The 27,910-nt window shown below is 36.6% G+C and overlaps 2 protein-coding genes across 3 annotated transcripts in view; one reads left to right on the top strand and one right to left on the bottom strand.

Annotated features, from left to right (window-relative positions):
- Positions 1 to 27,910, top strand: part of CENPP (centromere protein P) — a 231,673-nt gene that overhangs the window by 101,497 nt on the left and 102,266 nt on the right. The window lies entirely within an intron of this gene.
- ASPN (asporin) lies at positions 3,994 to 25,932 on the bottom strand. 2 transcript variants are annotated; one of them, XM_065878737.1, is made up of 8 exons: positions 25,738 to 25,932; positions 18,554 to 18,820; positions 15,054 to 15,166; positions 12,663 to 12,876; positions 11,495 to 11,605; positions 7,866 to 7,959; positions 7,338 to 7,476; positions 3,994 to 5,217 (listed from the first exon to the last, which is right to left on the bottom strand). In XM_065878737.1, exons 2-8 carry the CDS (start codon positions 18,795 to 18,797, stop codon positions 5,020 to 5,022), a joined length of 1,113 nt encoding a protein of 370 aa, XP_065734809.1. In that variant the 5' UTR covers positions 18,798 to 18,820; positions 25,738 to 25,932; the 3' UTR covers positions 3,994 to 5,019. The 2 variants fall into 2 exon arrangements, with proteins under 2 accessions (XP_065734809.1, XP_065734810.1); XM_065878738.1 differs by lacking the exons at positions 7,338 to 7,476; positions 7,866 to 7,959; positions 25,738 to 25,932 and having other exon boundaries at positions 5,198 to 5,217; positions 18,554 to 18,797.

Below are 27,910 nucleotides of genomic sequence, written 5' to 3' on the forward strand. Positions count from 1 at the left end.
CTCTGCATCTCCCTCCCTCCCGCCCTCCCTATCCCACCCCTCTAGGTGGCCACAAAGCACCGAGCTGATCTCCCTGTGCTATGCGGCTGCTTCCCACTAGCTATCGGTTTTACCTTTGATAGTGTATACATGTCCATGCCACTCTCTCACTGTGTCCCAGCTTACCCTTCCCCCTCCCCATGTCCTCAAGTCCATTCTCTAGTAGGTCTGCATCTTTATTCCCATCCTGCCCCTAGGTTCTTCATAACCATTTTTTTTTTTAGATTCCATATATATGTGTTAGCATACGGTATTTGTTTTTCTCTTTCTTAGTTCACTCTGTATGACAGACTCTAGGTCCATCCACCTCACTACAAATAACTCAGTTTCATTTCTTTTTATGGCTGAGTAATATTCCATTGTATATATGTGCCACATCTTCTTTATCCATTCATCTGTTGATGGACATTTAGGTTGCTTCCATGTCCTGGCTATTGTAAATAGAGCTGCAATGAACATTGTGGTACATGACTCTTTTTGAATTATGGTTTTCTCAGGGTATATGCCCAATAGAGGGATTGCTGGGTTATATGGTAGTTCTATTTTTAGTTTTTAAAGGAACCTCCATACTGTTCTCCATAGTGGCTGTATCAATTTACATTCCCACCAGCAGTGCAAGAGGGTTGCCTTTTCTCCAAACCCTCTCCAGCATTTATTGTTTGTAGATTTTTTGATGATGGCCATTCTGACTGGTGTGAGGTGATACCTAAGATCCACTTTTGAGACATGGATTTCAGAGGCCTTCACATGAGACATTATGGCTAATGTTTAGAAATGGATGAGATTACCAGGGGCAAAATGAAGAGGCCAAAACAATATTGGGGAACACTAGCCATTAAAGAGCAACCCTGGTGGCACAGTGGTTAAGAATCCGCCTGCCAGTACAGGGGACATGGGTTCGATCCCTGGTCCGGGAAGATCCCATATGCCACGAAGCAGCTAAGCCCGTGTGCCACAGCCACTGAGCCTGCGTGCTACAACTCCTGAAGCCCACGCGCCCAGAGCCCGTGCTCTGCAACAAGAGAAGCCACCACAATGAGAAGTCCGCACACTGCAACGAAGAGTAGCCCCCACTCACTGCAACTAGAGAAAGCCCACGCGCAACAACGAAGACCCAATGCAGCCAAAACTCAATAAATTAAATAAGTAAATTTTAAAAATAAATAAAGTACAATGGTACATCTTAACTATTAAAAAAAAAAAGAGCAAACTGAAAGGCATGATAGGTGGAAGCGAAGTAAGCAAAGAATGTCCAGGAGGAAGCACTGTCCACCTTTTTATAAAGTTGATCACTGACTAAAAAATTAGTGTGTCATCGTGGTTAAAAGCCTGGAGCCAGACTGCTGGGATCAAATCCTAGGTCTGCCACAAGGTATCCAATCTTTGTTTTCCAATTTTCACACCCCCAAAAAATAGGAATAAGTAAATGTAGCTCCCTCATAGGGCTATTTTTTTTTTACACTGTATATCTTAATTTTATTTTTTTTAACATCTCTATTGGAGTATTATTGCTTTACAATGGTGTGTTAGTTTCTGCTTTATAACAAAGTGAATCAGCTATACATATACATATATCCCCATATCTCCTCCTTCTTGCGTCTCCCTCCCACCCTCCCTATCCCACCCCTCTAGGTGGTCACAAAGCACCAAGCTGATCTCCCTGTGCTATGCAGCTGCTTCCCACTAGCTATCTATTTTACATTTGGTAGTGTATATATATCACTGCTACTCTCTTACTTTGTCCCAGCTTACCCTTCCCCCTCCCCGTGTCCTCAAGTCCATTCTCTTCGTCTGCCCCTAGGTTCCTTAGAACCTTTTTTTTTTTTTTTGAGATTCCATATATATGTGTTAGCATACGGTATTTGTTTTTCTTTCTGATTTGCTTCACTCTGTATGACAGACTCTAGGTCCATCCATCTCACTACAAGTAACTCAATTTTGTTCCTTTTTACCTCATAGGGCTATTGTGAGGATTAAATGAATAAATGCAAGTAAGGCTTTTGGAAGAATGTCTGAAAATGTTCTTTACATACCACCTATTAGTATTAAGTATTATTCGTATGGTACAATTTGGGGAAATAAATTCAAGAGAATTAAGTCAGTTGCAGTAGGTAAAGGACCATGTGAGTAGAGAAGTAATTAAGGCCAAGGTAAGACAATTCTTTTCCCAAAAGATGGAATTACAAACGAAAGAAAATGCGGTAGTTTAAGGAGGAACAAAATTGATTTAGGAAAAAAGCTTTAGTTTTAGTGACTTCAAGTGATTTTCTAAAAGTATTATATTTGTTTCATGAATTCAGTGATCATTTTTATTGTAGTATTTGAGAGGAAATAAGGATAGATGGTCATTGAGATTCTTTTTTTCTACCTTGAAGTCCTTAATAAACCCAGTAAGTTGTAGTAATTCATTTGTTTCCAAATTTTAATGGATTTCAAGTGGGTAGTATTTTGTATTTACCATAAAATGGGATTGTGGCAGAAGCTTTAATGCAGTTTTGGTTGCTTATGATTTTTATTAGTGATTTGTCTTTTGCAAACATATAACCAAAAATGGTTAACAGCTGTGGGATGAAAAACACAAACATTAAATACCGGAAATTAATTGCAGTGATTTCAGGAATCATTTCCAGTATTTAAAAAATTTTTGCTGTCTTTTCTTTTTAGGAAAGGCTAATTTAGCTACTTTAAGCTTCTCTATTCAGATCATAGACTAATCTATTTGTTTAGATGATTCTAACCTTAGCACTAACCTTATAATTTAATTTAATTTCAAGAACTGGATTCTTACAATTTCAGTGAACATTTCACTTCTACTTATGTTCTTATAAGTGGCATGATGTCACAATTTTATTTTTATGATATATTGTAGAAAAATGAATTTCAAAAAAGGAAGAAAAATGAATTTTATTTATTAAAACTATTAGAACTTTAGAGCATTTTAATTTTAGGATGATTATCATTGTTAGGTATTCTTCTGTTTTTAAAGGACTTCTTAATCTTTAATTTTTCTTGCAGTGAATTATTGTCCAGTATAACAGTTATGCATGTTTCATGAATCTTTATGGTTTACAAAGCATTTTCACATATACTTTTATTATTCAGTTCTTATAGCAACTTATTTGATCAGTATTCTCATACCTACCCTTTATAGATGAGAAGACAGGTTCAGAGAGATTGTGATTTGCCCAAGACTATAAGTGGAACTGGACTTCTGTGTATGTTTTTCCAGCTCGGAGCTCTGTATCCCTGGGCTCTTTCTGTTATATCACTATTGGTGCTATTATTTTAATCTTGCCCCTACAGTTTTACCAAACAAAAATACGAACTATTTTGTTTCAGGTTTCCAAATTTGTGTCAGAATTTAGAAATTAAGTAAATTTTATATAAAGCAGTAGTTCTCAACCAGCTGCAATTTGGCTCCACCCCTTCCACCGGGACATTGGCGTTTTGGGGAGAAATTGTTGATTGTCACACTGTGGGGCCAGCGTGCAAGTGCTGCTGGCATCTAGTGAGTAGAGACCAGGGAACTGCCAGACATTCTGCAAAGGACAGGATAGCACTCCACACAGAGAATGATCCAGCCTAGAGTGTCAGCAGTGCCAGAGTTGGGGAACCTCACTATGAAGAAGAAGACCTATTTACCCATTCTTGACCTAGATATCCAGACCCTCCACCCCATTTTACATATCTGTAAGGTACTGCTCTCCCCAAAATTATTTAAAGTCTAGTTTTTGAGGTGATTTACCATAAAGGTGATTATCTTTCATGGCATAGGTATAATTTGGGATATTTCGGTACTATTAAGAATAAGCATTAACACTTTACTAAAAATGTTTTAGTAAAAATATAAGAGTTTTATGAAAAATAGTTTATGTTCCTGAATGGGAGAAGAAAAATTAAACCAAAGCAAAATATTTTATTTCAAACCAATGTTTTAATGTTTTCCTTATTTTCTAGTTTTACTTATGTTGAACACCAACAAAAATATACGTTAAAGTACTCTTAATTTTTATACAGACCTGTGCATTCTGTTTAATGCTCTGCCTATTCGGTTATACCAGGTGTGTTTTTCAGAGTTATCCAGTTTGTGCATATTTAAGGAGACAGTTTGGTGTAGAGTTGATAGTATCCAGTCTCTTCCAACGAAGGTCTTACAAAGGGACATCTCAAAAATATTCCTTAGCATTGAGGTGACAGTGTTATATAACCTAACAATTGACACACTGTTAAAAGCTTATAATAACTGTGATAATAAAAAGTGTGAGATTTTATATAAACACTCACTATGCATTTCTATAGAGGTTTTATAATCAGGTAATAATAGTTAAAAAGAAAAGCATGTGCTACAGCTTGAAAAAAGCTGTTTATGAATAGCATCTGTTGAGTTGGTAATAAACACTTAGTGAAGGCTTTATTATGAGGAGTTTTAAACATAAAGACAGTAAGGCTCTAAGGCATGAGAATTTGAATAAGATTATATCAAACCATACTTCAACATTATTAGAAATATTACAGTAATACCCAAGTTTTTAAAGACAGAATAAGGATAATATAACATACTCTATATAACCGTACTTGTCAATTTTCTTTTTCTAATAGCAAATGAAAGAGCACAAAGTTTGTTAAGTCAAGCATTCCATTTACAGTACAGTTCTTTTTTAAATGCACTTGATAACACAGTGTTAAATACTGAATGTCTTATTTTTTGTTACTAAGAAAGAACATTCAAGCATGAGATTTATGCAAAATCATTTATATGTAAAAGGAAACTGCAACAGATACTTATTTCCTTTAATCCTGTTGTAGTTTTTGCAAAATTCTGTTGAAATTTTTTGTCGTACAGTAAGTCAGTGGACTTACCACATGGAAATAGATTTTTTGCTTATGTGCATAATACCACCATTTTAAATAGAGTTCAAGTATCCCAAATGTAACAATTTTTGAATTTTACATTAAATGGATATCACTAACTACTAATTATTACTTTCTGAAGTTCCCAAGCTGAACACTCATTCTGCTCAAAACACAACGAAATGTTGCAGGTTGTACTTCCCAATACTTCACTGGGTTGTTGAATAAACTTATTGCACTGTATAAAGACTTCTTCATCTTTGGCACTGCTGGGCAGAAGTCATTCACTCCCACTTTCGTAATTGAATTAGAATGAAGGAAGATTATCTGTTGTAGTGGGAAAAGAGTTTATTAAAAATACATGATAAATGTAAAAAGAAGATATTCTGCTTATAGTCAGCATTTGTTCATGGGTTTGTCTCTTTATTTTACACTGATTTGAATACATTTTGCTTAAAGTATATGTGCCTGTTTATGCCTGTTAAATACTTATTACAAGGATGCAGGCTCCTGTGTTATATACAAAAGTGCTCTATGTGTGAAGTGTGGCGTAGCACTCATGCCAGTGCCCAGGGCACACTGCCTGGTCAGCACATGCCACTCTCCTCTGCCTCTGTCTCTCTCTGTCTCTATACACAAACACGCACACACACACACTCACGCACACACGTATACGTGTGTGCGTGTGTGTGTGTATGGTTACTTCAGTGCCATATTTACAATAATGTGTTTTAAAAGTATTAGAAGTGAGCAGAAGAATGAAATTTAATGCTCTAAGAATGACTTTCAATATGAATGTGAAGAATTTTTAGCCAGCATTTTCTGTGATCAAAGGGAGAAGTGTAGAGCTGCTTTTTTGTAAATTTTATAGAAAAATACGTCTATCGACATCTTAAATATGTATCTGTAATACAACATCAATAGTTGAATTTTTATTTGCTCCAATGGATAAAATACAATTTTATAGGCTGTGTATGTGTCTTATTAAATTATTACTCAGAAAGAATGGACAATATAGGACCTTCCCTTCATTCCCTTTAATAGCCCTTTAAATTTCTTCCTTGGATTTTTTTGGCAACTGAGATTTCTGAGAAGTAAAAACAATCTACTTAATTAACAGTGTTTCGGCATATTAGGAAGAAGGAGCCTTTTGCTGGCAAGGCTAAGATACCAGTTCTAGCTCTTGTTACCTCTAGATTTTGCCTTGGTGAGATTGATCTGAGCCAGTCATGAGAACTGTAGGCACTGCTAAAACCTTTAGTTTTCTGTTGGAGTCCCTGCCGCCCTCTATTAATCTTGGAGATTTTGTGACAGATGCATTATATGGTTTCCTGGCAGCCCAGCAGCAGTGCAAGATGTAGTTTACCACAGCATTCACCTAATTGAGAATGGGGAACAGTGCTGGACATGAGTGTGTTTGCTTTGTGGACATCCGTTGAATTGTATCCTTATGACTATGTGTTATAATTCTGTTCATTTTTTAAAACGCTAGCAATAGTATGGATAGATTTAAGGCACCCAGAAGCTGGGATCAGCGTTGTGGAGTAAAATACTCAAAGACTGGACAGCTTGAGGGAGGAAAGACTCTGGTCATGGTCACTGGTTAAATAAACATTTAAACGCAGCGTTTGAAAAAATCAAAGCAAAAGTTATAATCTTGAAATGAGCATCTGCCTATATAGCACATCCATTTTGATGGCTTCTATTTCACAGGCTTCTATTTGTGTAGTGAACAAAACTTGTTTAAAGAAAAATTAGAAAGAAATCTAGAAGCAAATGGCTCAAGGCCCAGTTTTGTTCTCAATGTGTTTTTCCTTGGAAGATGAGGAATTGTATATCAAGGAAAGCACATGAGAAAAATGGACTAACATAACATGAGATTCTTAATTTGAGGTCCACAAATGGGAATCAGGAGGATCTGTGAAACTCCTAAAATTATGTGCACCCTTAATGCTCCAAATACTGACTTTTCATTATATATTCTGGCCTGAGATTTTAAAAAGCATGCACACTTCTAATGTGGCACCACATTGATAGTGAAAATACCTGTGACTTCATCCACATGCTCTGCCTTTGTGAAATGTTTCCAGAATGAAAGGTTATATAATTTTATTTGATTTCCTCCTGACCGGTCCTGCCTTTACATAGCCACTGCCACCCCAGAAACCTGAAATTAGCTGTGTCCGTACCTTCACCACAATGGCCTTAGCAGTTTCAGTAGAAGAAACAGAGGGATGGAAATGGCTACCTGAGCGTTTTAGCTGATATCTCAATAGAAACTGGTATTCTAACGCTCTCCTTGGCATAAAACACCTCGGCCAACCTGGAGGGTCTTTAGGGTGTGGATTACCATTGCTACTTGATTGGTCTTTGCTCCAGATACTAATATGTTTCATAAAAACAAAGAAAAGTACTAATATCTGCAAAACACAAGTAGAATATTTTACCTGGAGGTATTTCAACTCTTGTAATCCTGAAGGGATTTTTTTCAGTTTATTGTTTTCCAAGTGTATTTCTCTCACATGTGGTATGTTAGCAAGACTTCCATTTTCGATATCTGTGATTCTGTTGTTTCCTAGACCCAGCCTAAAAATGACATAAAATGCATCAGCTCTTGAGCAGATGGTATGATACACTTAGCTGCAAACACCACAACTGAGTTAGAAATATTTGTATATATGTTCAGAGAAAGGTATTTCATGGTTTCCTTTAATAACCTATTTCAGGATGTAACAGCCCTCTCCTCCACTGTCAGAAAATTTTCTGTCTAACCTATATGCAACAAAAGGGACATTTGGAAAGTGTCCTTTTCTCATTCCACTTGCTGTCCCTCTTCCATTACTGAGACAGAATGATAGCAGTTCCTTCTAGTTTTCCCTTAATTTTATGTCCCTGTACACATTCTCCAAGAAGTTTCATTAATATCTTCATCATATGGACTACCACTTCCAAGTTAGGATTTGGGGGATGTTTACCTTTGCAGATCTTTGTATCGTTTAAAATCCTCTAGTTCCACAGTTGAAATTTTATTATAGTCTAAATGTAGCTCCAGTAAAGTTGAAGGTAGTTCTAGCGATAAGAAAAGACATATGTATGTTAGATCAGGTTAAGACCAAGCCCTATTGATTATTTGTTTACTTGTTAAGTTTCACATTATAGGCTTAGGCAGTTTTGGGGGAATCTGCTCTTTTTTAAACTTTTTATTATGGAAAATTTCAAACATATACAAAAATAGAAACTAGTATTATGAGACACCATGCTGTTGCCCATCTTCAACAGTTATCTCCATTTTTCCAATCTTGTTTCATCTACGCCAATAGTTATTTATTATTGATTTGTTTATTGACTTGTTTTTATTTATTCATTTATTTTTTTGCTGGAGTACTTAAAATCAAATTTCACACACATAATGTCATTTCACCTGTAAAGACTTCACTAGACATCTCTAACCCATAAGGTCATCTTTTTTTCCCCTTACATAACCATCATGTTAGTATCACATCTAACAAAATTAGCAACAATTCTTTAATCATCTAATATTCCTCTCCCTAATGATCTCAAATGTATTGTTTTACAGTTGACTTGTTCAGGTCAGGATCCAAATAAAGTTTACAGGATATATTTGGGTCTTATATCTCTTTAAATCTCTTCTTCTATTACTCTTTCCTTTTTCTCCTCTTCTATTGATTCGTTTCAGATATTAATTTGCTTGAGATACTCCTTTGTAGATTGGGCTGTTGGCCTCCACATAATATAGTTTATCATGGTTTCTAGCCCCCTTATTTCTTATGACCTGTAGTTAGATATAGAGACCAGATTAGATTCAGCAAATTGCTCTTTCATCTGACAGTCTTTGCACTCATTTATTGATTACTGCTACCTAGATTTATTATTTCATTCAGAATGGGAAAAGTGATTTTCTGATTTTGTCATTCGTTATTCATTTATTAGATGAGATTGTTCTCTAAAGAATTTTCTTTCATTAATTATTTACTTTATAATACAGTTTTTATAGAAAAAGCAGCATAAATGCTTGCTTTTTTTTTATTAATGAATTAGTGCAATGCCCAGAGGTGACCAATGAATTTTTTTTATATCATTATGAACATATGGATTTTTTCCCTGTTTGATATGTTTGATCCACTGCAGTATTTATTCTTTTCAATTAGTAGTAGTTTCTGCATAAATTAAGGGAAGCATCTTCAGTGCCACCTGGCACATGGCAGGTACCTTGTGAATGTTTGCACCTTCTCTTCTCACACCTTCATATTCTGACCCCAGCCCTCCCCAGATTAACTGAAGCTGGAATGAAAGACACTAACCAGAAAATTCAGTCAGATCTCATTTTATTAATCCTACACATAAGATATTATTTTTCAGTCAAAAGTTCTTGTTAGCTAGCTAGGAAATGCATTCGTTTTTCAACTCTTGCTAAAACATTTCCTTATTTTATTAGTAGTAAAGACTGTTGAAGGTAAGTTCTATCTTCAAAGACCTTAAACACTAATTGAGCAAGTCTATCATGTATACAAAAATTACTAGAAAAATATTTTAGAGTGTGCCAGTCTATTCTAGAATATGCTGTAGCAAGTCAAAGATGAGAGATCTCTGTGCATGTTGAGTCAGGAAAACTTCTTGGAAGAGGGTTTGTAGAATTTAAGGGGACTGTCCTCTCATGGATTTGGATAGTTCAGTGACTGCCAACAAATATAGTATACTTTCATACAGATATTTCTATACCTACTCTATCTTCAAACAGGTCTCTCCTCCCCTCAACACAATACTATTATGTAACAGAATTTTCCAGATGAATAGGAAGGAAAACAGTTTCACTCTTCTTATGTTAACTTGTCAGGTCTGGTAAGAACCCTCTGGACCTCGGCCTAATTCATCCTGTCACAATGGGTAGTGATGATTGAATTATAACATTTGGGCAGTCAGCCTTAACATTTGAGCAAATAAGTCATAAAAACAAAAAACTGGCATTCGAATGTCATAAGGATCTTAAAGCAGTAGTTATGTAAATTTGGAGATTTGAAATTTAAATTTCTAAAAACATAAAATGTTCCTTTAGACTTTGGAAGAATCTTGAGAATTTCACGAGGAGTTAAAACTTCATTTTTAAGATACACTTTGAAACTTGAAGAGAATTACTCTCAGGATGTTTTGTAGTATAAGAAAGCTGCTGATGTAAATATAAAAAGTGATGATAACTGCAGGACCTCAGAGCCACAGCTCTGGGGTGGCGCCCTACTCTTCTGCTCCAGTATATCCTCTTATCCTCTCTGCCTCTACTCTGTCCTGTCCTCTTCCTCTTCCCCCTCACTCTATGTCAGCTTCCAGCTTATGAAAGGGATTTTATTTAACTTGTTAGGTACAGTATGTATTTTTGTTGTTGTTCTAAAGATTAGAAGGTAAATATAATATTTTATGTTTCTTGTAGAAAAACAGCCATCTCCTTCCTAAATTAAGGTTGTTTTTAATTGTGTAGTTCTGAATTAAACTGATTTTTTCTATACTAAAAGAAATTGTCTTTCTACTTTTACTTTAGACGATTTTCCTCCTAAATGAAAGATTAATAATAGCAGCTTTCCTTAATTAATAACAGCAGCTTTGCTGGGTCTTTTAAATTATCAGCATGTATTTGTTTTGTTAATCTTCTGGATCATCTGAGTAGTAGAAAAGGGGTTATGGTAAAATAGAAGAAAACAGGTTATTGCTGCTTTTACTGTGGATACTGAAAGACAGGGCTGTTTGAAAGGAAAATGTGTTATTAATCATAGGGGTTATTTCTGATCCAGGTGTTAGCATAGAAGAGAGAACTTGTCAGGGAGGAGGAAGGTGTGACCTTGAGCATGGGTTTGGAGAAAGGCAAATCCAATCTAGTTAATCATCAGGCTGGGAGCTTAGAAGTAATGCATTAGAAAACTGGTCCAGTAGCAAACTTAAGCATTTTACTCTGAGGCACCAGCTTCAGCTCATATGATAAAGAGCACGGTGCTCATTCTGTTATTGGTTATGTCAGGAGAGAGCGTTTACTATGTGCCCAACATTGTCTTCAGACCTTTCTCTGCATCAGCCCATTAATCTACACAGCACCCCTGTGTAAAAAAATGAGGTATAGAGTGCCTTGCCCAGAGTATACACCTATCCCTGCCAGAGCCAGCGTCTGCGCCAATCCCTCCTCACAAGCCCCACCCTGAACCACTGCTGCAAGGCTGGGAGAAAGGTCTCTGGCCCTGTGCTTCTTCCTCTGCTTTCTTCTCTACAGAATTCTCACCTCTAACAGACACTTCACAGAATGACAAGTATAGATGAGTAAATGTTAGGAAAGAGACAGAAAATAAAAAGCTTTGCTTCTTAATGTTTGTTCGTACTGGGAAAAAAAGATTCTGGTTTCATACTGTCAAAAAAAGAAAAAAGAATTACATATGGCTCTTGATGTGTACATGAGAAAACACTAAATTTCATACTACACTGACCAGATATACTGGTAAAAAGGATTCTAATTGCAGTGTGGTTTTGACAGTGTGTACACTTTACAACCTTACATTTAATGGTCATTTTAAAATGACAATTCAATAAATACTGTATAAATACAAACCTTTAGGAATTGAGGTCAGTTTTGCTTCTGCAATTCTGATATGAAACACTGTTACCCCTTCAAATGCCCCTGGTTCAATCCCATTGTTATCAAGAGGGTTTGCACTCATTTCTGTGGGGGGAAATTATATAATTTAGCATACATATGTTGTATGTGAAGGAAACTCACAAAGCAGAGATGCACGTCCCAAGAAAATTCTAAGAAGTGTGAGCATTATCGTTCACTCTCCATCACTCAGTATATCTGTTTCTGTGTCTATCTACTCTCCTTTCTGTCAGTCTCAGAAAAAGACTGCTTTGTATTACATAAGCTGGAATATATAACAGCTTTACTATTTTGCTTTGAATTACTAAGTCAGTAACTTACTTATCACTCTTTTCGAACCGTGATCGTAATCAAGGTTTCGTTATAGTAATGTAACATAGGAAAAAAGACCATCCTTCGTATAATTTAAAACCTTTGTGTTTTCCACTGTACATTTATTTATTTGTCACCTAAACTTTTAAAATTGTAAGTCAATTAGAAATTACTTGATTAACAGAAATATAACTGAGGAATGCCAGAAAGTGAAGCTATTTGGTTAAGTGCCAGGCACTTGGTTGAATTAAATGAGTAAATAAATGAATGAGAGTATTGGTTAGGAATTTTGAATGGATATAGTAGGGGAAGATGGCATGGTTATACCATGGGTGTTAGAAGTAAAATAGTGTGTAGAATTGGAAGTATACAGTAAAAACACCTTAGATGAATAATCTTCAAAGCAGATAATGAAAAGTTAGATGTACATTCCAAATAATATCTGAATTAATGTTGTAGGTTATACTTGAGTAGTTTTTACAATACATTAAAAATGATACCATTAAATTAAATAAGAATAACAGATTTTAACCAATTAAGTGCAGTCAGAAAACAGAAACCACACTAAGGGATTCTTGAGAGTGCAGAGTGCATGTGTATTTATATTGTAAAAGGTGGATTTCTTTAAGTGCTATAAATTTTGTTTGATACTTTCATTGATTTATGAATGGCTTATCTAGGTACAGCTTACTAGATTCAAAAAATTAATTTTGGAAATTATCAGTCCTAAAGTTGTTAATGATGATAAAGATCTCTACATCTGCATATTGCTTATAATTTTAAAATGTTCCATTTATTTGCAAAAACTTACCTAGCACATGTAAAGAATTCATTCCTTTGAATGTCTCCTTTTGTATTTTCTTAACTTTATTGTCATGAATTCTGAGTTCTGCTAACGATTTGGGAAGATTAAGTGGTATTTCACTTAGTTGATTGTGGGACAGATATAGCCTTCGCAACTTCTTTGTGGTTTGAAAGGCTTTGGGATGAATCTTTGTTAGTTTGTTGTTGTTCAGAATCAAAGCCTAGATAAAGCATAAAAAGTTATACCATATCAGGAAGTGGATATGATTTACCAATATTCTACAGTGATTAGTCACTCATGGAAATCAATGCAAATTATGTCATTCATATACTTTATTAACAATGTAAATAATTCTCCAGCCCAATCTAAGCTTAAATAAAGAAAAATTTACTACTGAGTTGGAACAGTGCAAAGCTTTAACGATTGGTTTCACACCTTTGGTTTGTCTTTGAGTAGGTGACACGTGTTTAAGGCTCCCCTCTCCCATTTCTCTTCATGGAAGTGATGGATGGTATTATCTTTATCTTATCTTTTTTTAAAATTTATTTATTTATTTGGCTGCATTGGGTCTTTGTTGCTGCACGGGGGCTCTTCGTAGTTGCAGCGAGTGGGGGCTACTCTTCGTTGTGGCGCATGGGCCTCACATTGTGGTGGCCTCTCTTGTTGTGGAGCACGGGCTCTAGAGCACAGGCTTCAGTAGTTGTGGCTCGCGGCCTCCAGAGCGCAGGCTCAGTAGTTGTGGCGCACAGGCTTAGTTGCTCCGTGGCATGTGGGATCTTCCCGGACCAGGGCTCGAACCCATGTCCCCCTGCATTGGCAGGTGGATTCTTAACCACTGCGCCACCAGGGAAGCCCTCTTTATCTTATCTTAAAAGCTATTCACTCTACAAAATTAACTTCAGTACACAACAAGTACATTTTTGCATGATTGTATCTACTCTTAAAACCTCACCTCTGTCTTGTTTACTAATGTTTACCATTTTCCCCAGAATAGAGGCCTGTAAGAATAAACTCTTACAAAGTGCCCTCAGCATTCTGGCATATTTTAGACAATGGGGAAATGGTAGTAGTTTGTGGAGAATGACTCCACCTCTTCTCAGTTCTGTGACTGTTTCTCAGTGCAACGTGGCAGCACTCTTCAGAGAAGACAAAACCCCAGAGAGTGAAAGCTTAATGCAGCCTGAATCTTTGTTCCCTACAGCCAAGCCCTTTGCGACATGTTGAGGGTCCTGACTGCAGCCATCTTGAGCTGCTGGGGTGTGGAACTTCAGAACCAAAACTGGGAAAATCCTTGGTAACCAGGGCTTGCCACTCACCTAGTAACTATTTTCAAAACGTGCCAGATTTTGCAGAAACAATTTTCAATGTTTCACAAGGGCAATGGCATTCCTAGGACTTTTTATTCCTCTCTGCTAATCTGGATCCTCTCATTCTTTCAGGGAGCAGCTCTAGATTATTTCCTTTTATGATTTTTGTCCCTGGTTTCATTCTACAACAACCTTCCCATTGTTTCCAGAATGACTTAATATACGCCTTTCTGGTATTATTCACATTGTTGCTGTTTCACAGAAGAAATACAAATACTTCTGCAGTTAAACTCCCTTTACTTATCATGTTTACTGGTTTCACCATAGGCCCTTAGTGTCTCCTTTTTCTTACCTTCCTTTCAGATACATCACTACTTTTAACAATTTCAACTGAGATAGGTTAAGCCTAGAAGAATTTAAAATACATCTTGTTACCACTGGTAAAATATACTCCTTTCTGTGTGTGCCGCACACCCCATGTCTGTGACAGTGTGGAATCAGGCTCTCCCTCAAACCCAATTTCAAATAGAATTAGAAATTTTACCTGCTAAAATCTAGAGGCTCAAAATGCTAAATAGAAAAATAAGAATCTTTTAAATCTTAGAAAATTAAAATATTAATGAGTATAGTAAGGAAAAGTTCTTTTTCATCTTTTGAGATCTAGAAAAAAAAGCCATACAAGTATATTTAGTCAATTATGTTATATTGCACGTGCTGCTGTTAGAGCTTTGTGGGTTTGGGTACTGCTTTTCTTACGTTGTGCACCAATGAGTTCCTGAAAATAATCAGTTTTATTATTTTAGTGTATAATGACTATGATTACCTAAATAGAACCTAAATAGATCATAAGGACCACTTATTTGAATTTTTAGCCCTCTGCCTTTCCACCTGTCTGTTATTCAGTAAACATCAGTTGAACTAAATTATTACTTGAATTAAATCTATAATTTTTCATTAACTAGACCACTGCTGAATAACGGGGATTTTGTCACTCATCATACACAGAAAAGTAAGACTTGTTTACACAAATACAAGCAATCATTTTAGCAGTGACAGAGATTTTCACTTAAATATTTGCATGTATTCTTACATAAAGTGAGATGAGTCCTTTAAAATCATTTTCTTTGATTTCCATAATTTTATTGTTTTGAAGGTCAACCATTCGGGTATCAAATGGAATATTGCTTGGGACAGAGGACAAACCTGAGAAATAAACAAACACGTTGCATATATGTTATATGCTAAAGATGAAATTGCTGATGTGATAGAAATGTGCTTTTTTTAAAATTCATGGTTACCATTAAGTAATAGATGACTCAACATGTAACAGATGACAAAAACATTGTTCTTTGGAAAGGCCTAAAGATCTTATCAAGTAACTTTATTTTTACAAGGTGTCTAGCTGGTTCTAGCTATCACCGTTCAGTCTGCTGCAAGGTGACATTAAATGGAGCTAAGTTGGGGGGTTCTAATATGACGAGGAGGAGATCTACAGCTGAGGCACAGCTTCTGCTGATGTACTTTTAACTAAAGAATATTAACATTCTTTGCAGATTTTCAGGCAGTTGTAGTGCTAAATTGGAGCCTGTGGGTTTTGATCATTTTAAGAAGCATCAACATGTAAAAAGTTGTGCTTAGAAAATAGATAAATTATTTTCGTGTACACTATCAAAGACTTTACTACCCATTTCCTTTAATAATGAGCTCCTCTAATTAGTCGTAAATTATTTGATTTACGAAAACTTATTCATCCATAACATATAATTAACATCTAGGTGTGTAGTATACCTTTACTGAATTTATCACCCACAGCCTTAGCTCTTTTCGAGCTGTGTACTCTAGTAATAGCTTTCTTTTCTCTCATCTCAGCAGCTGCATCTTCCTTTTTGTGTAGGTACTCAGTAAATGTTAATTACATTATTTAAAGACTTAAGTGTGTTTTTCCTCTCTTAAAGAAGCAGAAAATTGCCAGGAGCTGTATGTGGCGCATTTCTTCCTTACTTTCCTTGCTTTCCCTAAATGGCTGAACATGTGCACCTCTGATTGTTGTCAGACATTCCATATGGTATTTATGCTTGATGAGCATGGGGCTTTCTTGGTTTTCCCCAACATTTTATTTTTGAAATGTTCAAACATACAGAAAAGTTTAAACAATTTTACAGTGAAAATTCATATTCCTTTTTCTCCCATCAACATTTTACTATACTGTACTTGCTGTCCATCCATCAATTTATCTTTTTTATGTATTTTAAAGTGAGTTTTAGATATTACTACACTTTTAGTGGAGGCATCCTTACTCCTAAAGAGTAGTATTATATTTAATAGGCCCAAATTGAAGAATCCAATATTGAAATACTGTGAATATCAACATTTCACTTGACAGCCCTCAATTCTTTGCCCTTTATACTTTAAAACTGACAATTCTTTTAAGAAGTTTGACATAGATGGAAAGGGGGGAAAGGGGGTAACTTGATGTGTTACCAAGGTAACAGCAGTTTTGTTAGGAGATTACTTTGGTTTTAGAAAATGAAGTGGAAGTTCTTATAGGAAGGTAGAGGTTCTGCAGACAGGATCTAGTAACATAAACTTTGACAAACCTTCCCCTACCCTACCCCTGATGAATTTGGAAGCTCTGAAAAAAATTTCATTTCCTGAGGGAAAAAGATTGTTAAGTGTCCTTTTCATCTTCAGTTGTCATGGGGGACCACTATATGCTGCTAACAGTGCTGTGTCATTTTAAAGGTATGTGTCATACTATTACAGATATTCTTGGGTGAATTTTATTAGATTTTTTTCAAAGCTAAATGTTCAAGAGACCATGTAAGTAAAACACTATTTGCAACCAACTGTCTGTCATGAGGCAGTTTGGTTTTTCTCAGTTCTTTGAAGACAGTCACATACTGGAGCAGAGCTATGCAGTGTTTCCTTCAAGGTCTTTAAGTTGAAGTAGAAGACTTTGTGCTGGAGTGAACATGAAGGCCATCACACAAGGATGGTGTGTGCTAAAGGTGAACATCTCCTTAGTCAAAGTTTTACCCAGAACAAACCCAGTTTACATCCAGCAGTATCAAAGTAGATATATACATTTTTATCCTGATCTTTGTTTAGCAAAGTGTTTTCTCAGGCTTCAACTCTACAAATTGATAGTGAAGTTTTTTCCTGCCTGGGATGCAGCTTAAAAACGACAGTAACAAAAGAAAAAAAAAAAAAGACCTTCCGATACTCCCTAATCTAACACACCAGGGTCTGTTTCAGCTTCTACATTTCTCCTTCCTGCCGCTCTTCCCACAGTCATTCTTGCCTGTGCTTCCAGACCAGCAAACGTTGTTTGCATCTTGTCATCTCTTTCTCACAAGAATGTCAAAGGTAAAGCTTAAAACCCATTTTTTCCTGGCCTGTATATTCCATTAAGACTTTACCAGCGATTCTAGCTCATAATAATATCCTCGTTTTGGGATGTTTTTTGTTCACCTTTCTCATTATGTCCCATAATAACATTTTTTTTTTTTTTTTTTTTTTTTTTTTTTTTTTTTTGCGGTACGCGGGCCTCTCACTGTTGTGGCCTCTCATGTTGCGGAGCACAGGCTCCGGACGCGCAGGCTCAGTGGCCATGGCTCACGGGCCCAGCCGCTCCGCGGCATGTGGGATCTTCCTGGACCGGGGCACGAACCCGTGTGCCCTGCATCGGCAGGCGGACTCTCAACCAATGCGCCACCAGGGACGCCCAGTAACACATTTTTTTAAAGTCTCTGGAGTTCACTGTAACAAGCTTTGACTATTACCACGAATGCTGTGGCAGTAGGAAATGAATCTAAAGCTTTCAGAGGCACTGTCTGCTCATATGTGCTCTGGAAGTGGCCTTAAGGGGCCTCCAGGTCCAGAATGGTAGGTGTGTGCCATACTCTTGGTTTCCACAGTGGGTCAGGTCTGAGCCATCTCCTCCTTTACAAATAGCTGAGTACAACAATTGTTGATGTGCATTCCTGTTACACCTCTCCCTGAGTATGCCCTTTTATTTGAGAGCACCTTCATTAGAAGTATTAAAAGAATAAAATACTCAGCAGAGAATTACACATTTTTAAGAGACTTTAGAAAGTGGTTTTTAGTTCAGCCATTTATTTTCTAGATAGTTTTAAACCCAAAACATTCAAAACAAATAGAGTATTGTCTTTAAAATGTCTAGATTAGAGATATCACAAACTCTATAACTATTTATTGTTCTGGATGGGCAACTTATTTTGTTATGGTAAAATTTTGCTAGGAAGCACAGTTTCAACCAGCTGACACTCTATAAGATGAAACCACAGTGACATCCGTTCTCTCTAAAGGAAATTAAAATGTAATACTGATTCAAATTTGGGAAGAGAAGGAAATGTTCTGTATATGAAATTTCCATTGTTTTCCTCTGATTTTCTGGATTTAAAAAATAAGTTTGGTTGTACTTTGGGGTTTGTTATACTTTTCAAAAATTTAAGTGAAAAATTCCTTTACAATCAGCTGATTTTTGAAATTTCAGTGAGGTCTTTCCCTATCCTTTAAATTTTGTCAAAATGACATTATTCTACAAAACAAGTTGACATGTGTCCTTACCTAGATCAGAACAGTGTACAACTCTTGAGTAGCACTGGCATCCAAATGGACATATTGGAAACAGATCGAATGGGAAGAAGGGGTTAATTGGCTCTCTTGTTGGGAAAAGAGAGTTGTTAGCATCACTGTCACCTTCGTCTTCCATGTCCTTCAGCATCATATTCTTCAGTGTCAGGTACGAAGGGTGAAATAAAGGTTTGGCAGAGCACAAAGTCAAGAACACTAGGAGCACATACTCCTTCATGTTGTCCTGTGTAGGGGACCAGTCTAGAACTAAGTAGATAGACATTAAGGATTACATTAAAGTTTAAATAAATACAGTTCCTGCTGCTGTACATTTCTCAGAGCTGGCAAGAGTACAATGAAATGGCATTCTAATTTATTACCAGTGTGAGAGTAAGTTTATTAAAAGTTTTGGGAAAGCAGTTCAGCAATATGCATTGGAAGCTTTATAAATATCTTTATTTTTCATCTAGCAGTTCTACTTTTGGCATCTAGTCTCAGGAAACAATTCTAATGTGCATAAAGGTGTTCATCAGAGAATCATATATAATAGCAAAAAAATTAAAGATAATACTAATGGTTAAACAGAAATAGTAAAATAAAATAGGGTATATTTATTCCATGAAATACTTTGGAACCCACAAAATGTTTGCAAAGATATTTAAAAATATGAAAAACTGTTTTTTGAAATAAAAGAAAATATAAAAAATCTATACATAGTATACTTACAAACACATACATACACAAAACCTGGCACAAATATACCTAATTGATGATAATATCTGGATGGTAGAGTCATGAATTACTTGTGTCTTTTTTTTTCTTTAATTTCTATACTGAGCAATAAGAACTACATTTATACTTAGGAAACTAATAAATGCTTTTAAAAACAAAAACATATTCTCATACCTGACTGTTTGCTCCTAAAATCCTTCCATTGCCTTAATATCTATGTCACTTTTAAAGTAAAATCCTTCATATCCCCTTAGTACATCTGGAAGTTTTCTTTTAACTTCTCTCCCACCATCCTCCCTAGCCTCACTCTGAGAGTTGGTTACTTTTTCCACAGTGTTATTGGATTTCTTCCTTTCAATCTGTTCCATTATCTAATACCTGATCCAAAGCATCTTTAGTCCAGGCTATTCTTTTTTACTGATCTTTCCACTGAGTTCCTTTTGTTTAGTTTTTTTGCAGGGGGAAGGCATGGGGTGCTTTCAGTTGTAGTTTTTAAAGCCCACACAAAACTGGAATGTACGAATGAGAACCTTCTGAGAATAGATTTGTTGTCATCTGATGGTGGATATTCCTACAGGTATGTTTACATATCATGGTTTCTTAACCATCAACTGTGAAACATACATTCTTTGTAATTTTCAAAAATTAAAAGCATTATGATATCATCTAAAACAGACTTATGCCTGTCTTCCCTTTGGGGCATGCAGTTAGCTTCACATAATGCCCAATGGTGAGTCTGTATCCTGGCAGGAGGGAGTCCACACCCAGCCAGATCATCCAGCAGTGTAGCTGTCCTGCTATGCCTGAGCACCAGATAGCACCTTAGCCACAGAGGGCTTCTAGAGACAGTCAGAATTGGTCCAGCCTCAGGAAGACCTGGCCCTCCAAATCCTTGAATTATGCCAGCTTCTTACAGTTTTCTAGAACCCAGAAATCAGCTTTAATATCTCTCCACAGCCTTGCTTTTTTTTGGACTTAAGAATCAGAAATGAATTAACTAAATTAAAATATTCATTTATATATCTTTTAATCATCAGAGAAAGGTTTTTTAAAAAACCCTACTGTCATCAGTGATTAACCTGATAACTAACATTATTTAACTCTTAGAAATCTATATGGCAACAAGTACATTTTGCCCACTGGGCGGCTGGATATGACCAGCCTTATCAGGTTTCCCTATGAGAACTCACACTCAATTGTGCTAGGAAAGGGGAGATTACAGGACACAGAACAGAAAATATTTTTATATTTTTATAATCTTATTCTGAATCCCACTTCAGAACCAGTTCTGTCCTTCCATCTCTACACTGCCTGTGGAATTGTCAATTCAGTTTATTCTAGATACGTCTCTCACATTAACCAGGAGGCCTGAGAGGTGCAAAGAGCTTCAGTGGCTTCCCCAAGGCCACATAACCAAATTGAAGTGGAAATTGAGTTAGAGCTCACGTGTCCCAACCCATTCTTTGCATCTTCTGCTGCAACCCACACAGGAGCACTCTCCTTTATCTTCTTTTATCTAGTGGCCTCTATCATCTCCTCCTTTCCAGCCAGTCCACATGTTGCTGTCCTGTGTACATCTGTACATAAAGGAGTGCACTCACAGCTTTCGGAGGGTGGAAATGGGAGTGGTTGTGTGGTCAGATTTGTATGGTGCAGAGACAGATTGTGCTGGCAACTCAAGGGCCAGCAGCTTCTGTCAGCCGGCCCTGGGGACAGGCAGGTTACTATTCCAGTCACCCTGGAATCCTGGCACAGGCACCTGGTTTTGGTCAACTAGGCTTCATTTCCAGCATCACTTTGGCACATCATTTCTGCTTCTTAGCTGCCTGCCTAACTATGCTCCATTATGTTTCTTGACCGTAGGCTTCTTTGTGGTTCCTGGCTCCTTAATGCTTGGTGCCCTGCCTTGCCTTGACTTCCACAATTCTCATTCTTGAGCTAATTTAGCTCTTGGTCCTTAGCAAAACCAAAGATTGTCTCTGGTACCAATTTATTCTTTAAGATTGTTCTGCATCGCAGCTCTATCTTCTAGGTCCATAGCTGCCCCAACCTTATTTGACCTTGGTAGAGAAGTTAGTGAATTAAATGTCGTTTGAGGCCATGTCTCTGGCTTTCTTTGAGGTTGCTGGAGTTTTTCATTGGGCATTTATCAAGTACCCACTGTGTACCAGGCACAGGGTTAGGATACATAATCCATGAAGTAGAACATGTTTGGATGTTCAATGGACATGCTTCTCCCTATCCACTTCTCCCACGCTTCCTTGCTCAAAACACAACCACAGCTCCTAATCCGCTACTCTCAGGTAAGTGTGGGATTGTTGTAAAAGTTAATACTTGAATGTCAGGTACACTAATAGGAAAACTAGAAAATAAATGCTCAAGTTAGTAAATAGAACTAAACTGTGGGTGGTCAGTGCTGGCTGTGTACACTCTGGCTCTAACATTTTGGAATAATCTCCAGATGTGTGGTCCCCAAACTCTGAAAATAAAATTCTTCACCATAAGTTTGTGTACTCCTCATAAATTGTGTACTCCTCATAAATCTCAGTTTACTATTTGAGACCAATAGAAATAAAGACATCTATAAAATATACATACATGAAAAAAAGGTTGAAATAGAATATACAAACCTAATAAGAGGGATAGTGGGCTTATGAGTGAAGGATTATTTTCTTGTCTATGGTGCATATTTTTAAAATTATTATTTTGCTTTTTAAATATTTTAAATAGCAATCTGCAAGAAAATGGTCTTTACTCTGGTCCTCCATATACTTTTGCCTTTTCTTACCACTTCTAGAAACATTAGACAGTACAATTAAAGGTTTCCCATACACTGTCCCCTCAAAATTCAACCAACAGTGCCTACCTTCAAAATAGTCTGGAGCCACAATTTCTTGAGGGCTAGCACCATTTACTCTGGTCCATGGAAGATAAAAGAGTTTTAATAAAAAGTTATTTTTGAGTTGGTTGGTTGTTTGAGTTTCATTATTTTTGTAGAAACTTAGAGATAAATAGGCTGTAGCTTCCCCATCTAGACCAGAAAAATCTATGTAATGCATAATATACCAGAAATATAGACCTAAGAAAATGGTAAAACTTTAAAATATATATATAACAAGAGGAATATGTTAGAGATCCAAAGTGGGAGGCCAGGATGCAATGTCTTGGCTTTCCCTGTAGCCTGGCAGCAGGGCCAGGGACTTGCCTTCACTCCTGCAAACCCCATTTCCTGCTGCAGTCATGTTGCCCTATGATGTAGGAGAGCCCTGGAGCGGGGTGCAGGCTGGGATGAGGGGGAGCAGAGCAGTGTGACAGACTTAGAGGGACACTGGTATGAGGAGCAGAGCTGGGAGGAGACACAGAAGATCAGTGCTCAGGTGAAAGAGAGGAAGAAAGCCAATCATGAGGGAGAGGACTTATTTCTCTTACATGTTCCCTCCAAAAGGGCTGCTGGTCAGCCTACCTGTGGGGTCAGGAGGAGCATCAGCCAGTGTCCCTCCCTTCGTCTCTCTTCTTTCTTACACTGATAAGCTACATGAGTTCCTCCCTGCCTTAGATAAGATTGTGACTCTGGCCTGCTATGTTAGGCAGTGGCTTGTCTATGGTAGTTGGCAAGCTTTCCAGTTGCTGGCTGGTGGGGGCAGCCACCAGTCATGCCCTTCTGGACCCTTCCCTGGTGAGAGAGGAGACATGTGGAAGCAGGAATGTCATTTAGTTGAAACTCCCTCCCAGTGTTGAAGTTTCCTCCAGAACATTGTAGACCAGATGGTGTGTCTGCTCTCTGATTGCATGACTCCAGTGAGAGGACTCAGGGAGCATACCTCCTCAAGAGGCATCCAGTTCCACTGCTGTCCATCTGTGGTTGACAGGAAATTCTTTATATTGAGACCAAAAATGCCTTCTGTCACATTGTTCTCTCTGTGCTACTTGTTTTCTGTTAGTTATATGAAATTAACCTGATCTTTTTGCATTCTCTTATCCTGTTTACTTGAAAAGAGAAGTCAGGAGAACCTTGATTCCATGAGGAATTAACCATTTATTCCCTTCATTTGAGATGGCAAAGCCTTGATTAAAAAAACAAGTGATTATAGACCCCAAACCTTGCCCTATTCTAGTTAAGCAATTTATTATCAGTAGAAAAATATTGGAATGTCCAAGAGGGAACACTAAATAACAATGTTTTTTTCCCATTATTCAGACAGTGTAGAGAATATTGTTTCTCATTTAAATGATGACTCTTAGTTGTTTGTTTTATTTTTAAATTTTGTGTTTATTAATATGGCTCAAGCTCTTATTTAGTTTTGGCAGTATTTAGATTGTTATTTTTAAAACCTTTAAAAATGTTTATGTCTTGTTCTCAAGAAAGCTCAGTATTTCCCTGATATAGACGTTTTGACAGAGTTTCTTACTCATGGAAAACTTTGAAATTTGGTTTCAAATTTCTCTTACTCTGAATAATATTTGAAATATTATTTCAGTGCTACTGCTGTTATTACTAAGCCATGGCACATTAGAGCCAGGAGAGGCCTTTGAGACTTTGCTACCATGCCCTCTTTTATAGCAGAAGAAGCTGAAGCTGGCCTCCTCACTGCTGCATTGTCCACCCTTCTGCTTGGCCTCCTCTAAATGGGTCTTATTCCCACAGTGACTTCCAGACAGTAACCAGACTCTCCTCAGAGAGGATGGGGTGAGAGGCTTGGTCACGTTCTTAGGACTGGAAATGTAGCTTGAGAAGTGTCTTTCTGAATTTACATAAGCTCCTATTTTCTGCTTAAATGTTCCACAAACTGGAATGGAAGATTTGTCTAAGTGAAATGGTATTTCCTCTCAGACACTATCATTAGGAAAATAAGTCACTGTACTTTGAAATCCTATGCTTAAAGTTCTGCTTGGCTGAAATTCCTCTCGATTCACAAGTACCAATAATAGTTTTCAGTATATAAATGTGATATAACATGCTCCGTGTATTCGCAGAAGGAATCCAGACTAAATTCTGGTGTAGTCAAGGCACAGCCTTGTAAATGGACAAGTAAGTTAAACTTTGGAAATTTATTCACAGTACCTTTTTGTCATGGAAACTGATACTTTTAAAGCCTATGATTTCCTTAAAGAGATACTTAACTTTACCTTGAAAGTATAAATAGCAGCTGATTGAAGAACTTGCTGGCTGCTTTTCCTTTTATATGTTTTGTCCTTCATCAGTTTTTCAATGCATCTAGCAACCTAGCTACTGTCTTTAAAAACAAAAAACTCAAAAAAAAAAACAAAAAAAAAACCAAAAAACTCCTACCTCTTCATTTTTCTGTTGTTTCCTATGCTTCCTTAAAACTTGTGCTTGTAAAGTTAATCTCTTGTCTCAAACCTCAGATCAGATATCTGAATATTCTTTTTTAATTAAGTAGCTGTAACAGAAGACTGCATATCCTCAATTCTTTCCACCACTACCCTATATGGCTAAATACTAAAAACATCAAGATGCTTTTACACGTGTGTGGGCTTATGATTTTTTTTTTAAACAACTCGGTTCTTGGTGGGATTTTTTAATTCTTTATTTTTAGAGAGATATATACCCCCTCAGATTCTTTGTGACTTAATCCTATATACCATGTGGCTACTGTTTATGGCTGCCACACCTCCAAATAGGTTAACAAGAAAGAATGCTGTGCTGTATTAGATTATGAGGGAGTAGAATATCAAATACATTGTTTAATTTGTTAAAATCTAATATTAAATAAAAAATTTACTTTGGGAGGGGACAAAGGAAATCTTTGTTTTACACTCCAACTGGATTTTGTGAAAAGAAGTTTCTAATCTTTCACATTGAATATAGGGCTAATTAAACTATTGCTGATACATATTCTTTCTTAGAGTTATATGGATCTCCATTTTAGCTGTCCAGTGTCATTTCATTACATAAGAATAAGGAATACATTTATCAAGGCAAAATATGAATATTCAAATATGTAAGTAAAAACATTTGAATAACTCATATATTTTTAAAATACCTTAGAAAATATCATAGTTTCACATTTTGAAAAAATCTTTTACTGTTTTCACTTAATGTATTTGTAATATCCCCAAACTTTCTTATCATTCATTATTAAGGTAATGTTATTTTCTTAAAAGAACATGTTCACAAGATATTTGCTTAAATGATTTTAAAAATCAATCCTGTTAACTTTTATGGTAAAGTATAATGACAGGTTATCATTTAGCTATTTTAAAAAGTCGCAATTATGTTGAAAGTAAATCCATTATATGTAAAACATAAAAGCTAGAGTAATTTTAGATATGTATTTAAGTGCTATTTTTTAAGAAATTATACAGATAAACTTTAAACTATATTATATAATTTACAAGCATTTATGTTAATAACATTAATGTCCTCTTAGTATTGACTAAAACAATTGTACACTAGTACATGAAAAAAAGACATGAAAACATACCTTGTAAGAAGAGAGTAAGTTCTCCTGAAAGTAGAATTTTCCACCATGTACTACTTATCTATAACGTAAATGTTCTCAGCTACTATTTAAGAAGAAAATATGAGAAGCTATTACATTTAAAAGAAAAACAGCCTTCTGCAGAGCCTGGTGTGGCTGCACCCTGGGTGACACTGGAATAAGCTGCTTCCACAGATTAGCGCATGTTAGTACTGAGAAGCGAGATTAAAACTTGTTACTGCTCATGTGTTTTCCATCACTGTTTGTATCGTAGCCAAGACTTCTAGCTAAACTCTAGACGTCTACTGGAAGATTCTGAAGAAAAAAAAGAGAGAGTTTAATAATTCATGGCAACTGGCCATTGAAAGTGCAGTCAAAGCCATTCAAGAAATACCTGATTTGAAAAAAATATGAAATTCTTAAATGAATGAATACTTATAAGTTACAAATTTAAAAATCACTCACTCTATATAGACTAACAAAATATTTATGAGTTTTAGGAAGGAATACTGAAAGAGTACATTATTGAAATGTAAACCCAATCTCCAGATGTACCTAAGAAAGGAGCCATGCTGTTAATTTTCTTCTGATGACTGAAGCTGTTACATCAAGCATACGTCTCAAGAATTTCTTTAAAAGCTTTTGGCCTTGCCACAGGCATGTCTGGGGAACTGCAGACCAGGCCCTATATAATGCTTCTGGCCCCAGCCTATATGCTGTGATACAGACATTGATGCAAGGATACAGGTGAAGCCTGCTTGGACTTTCACTTTTCAAGAGAATATCACCTATGACCACATAGCATTTAGGGAGGACATGGGAGCAGGAAGACAACATTCACAATTAGGCCTGAGAGAATGCCCAATTCCCACATCAATTAAGATATCATCCTTCAAGAGGACATTTTTCTAAGTCTGGGTACCTAAGTACTAGGTAACGCCAAACTAGCATCTTCATGACGTGCAGATTTGGGGGCCAGCCTGTTTGCAAAGCGCGTTTCCAGTAGTTTAGCAGAGTCTGGTCTCTCCTGACACAAAGAATCTGACTGTCGTTTGTTCCTGATTCCCAGAGAAATGGCACATGTTGAAGCAAGCCATAGAAAAAGTACTGTGCCTCCAATGTGCAGGACACCCAGCCCCCACTTAAATAAAATATACTTCTGTGGCCCTCACATCAGACAGTCCCGTATGCTGGCCTCTGCAGAGCTTTAGGCCTGCCCTGGGTGCAGCACCTGAGGTTTGGCAGGCCTCCTGTTTGGTTATAATGCTCATGTTCCCATTTATTCAGTTATGTTTAGTTCGAAACATTTGTCTGTTACCTTGATGAATTGGGACATCGTGAGTGTTGAACTGGATTTTATTAACCTGAGCTCCATCAAAGCAGTGGCCATAAATGAGAAGCTCCTTGGGCAGAAATCTGTGTCCTTCACAGTGTTTTGTTTTGTTTTTTTAACTTTTAACTGAAGTATACATTACAAAAAAATAAACATTGTAATGGTACAGCCCAATTAATTTTCACAAACACCTAATCAAGAAATCCCAGCACTCCTGGACCCTTCAGAATCACTCTGTCTTCAGAGGAGGCTGCTGTCTGACTTCAAAAACCATAGCTTTCTGAACTTTATATATACAGTGCATTCTCTTCTGAGTCTGGCTTTCTTCACTCAACGTTATGTTTTAGAGATCCATCCAGGTCATTGTGGTTAGCAATAGTTTGTTCATTCTCATTATAAGCATACCTTCTTGTATTGCGCTTCACTTTATTGCATTTCACAGATGCTGTGTTTTTTGACAAACTGAAGGTTTGTGGCAACCCTGTGTCGAGCAAATCTATTGGTGCCATTTTTCCAACAACATTTGCTCACTTCATGTCTCTGTGTCACATTTTGGTAATTTGCAATATTTCAAACTTTTCCTTTGTTATTATATTTGTTATGGTGATCTATGATCAGTGGTCTTTGATATTACTACTACAACTTGCGGAAGGCTCAGACGATGGTTAGCATTTTTTAGCAATAAAATCTTTTAAATTAAGTTTTTTTTTTTTTTTTTTTTTTTTTTAAATTAAGTTTTGTTCTTTTTTTTAAGACAGAATGATATTGCACACTTAATAGATCACAGTATAGTGCGCTGGGAAACCCATAAGTTCATGTAACTTACTTTATTGAAATATTTAC

This window comes from Phocoena phocoena, chromosome 6, assembly GCF_963924675.1.
Source record: "Phocoena phocoena chromosome 6, mPhoPho1.1, whole genome shotgun sequence".
Classification (NCBI taxonomy): domain Eukaryota; kingdom Metazoa; phylum Chordata; class Mammalia; order Artiodactyla; family Phocoenidae; genus Phocoena; species Phocoena phocoena.

Excerpts from the sequence above, each read along its gene's own strand:
- ASPN (XM_065878737.1), bottom strand. The coding sequence starts at position 18,797 with ATGAAGGAGTATGTGCTCCTAGTGTTCTTGACTTTGTGCTCTGCCAAA. Across the intron at positions 7,477-7,865 it reads CGATACAAAGATCTGCAAAG|GCTGGGTCTAGGAAACAACA; the intron begins GTAAACATCCCC and ends TGTCATTTTTAG. Across the intron at positions 5,218-7,337 it reads AAGAGTTGAAATACCTCCAG|ATAATCTTCCTTCATTCTAA; the intron begins GTAAAATATTCT and ends CCACTACAACAG.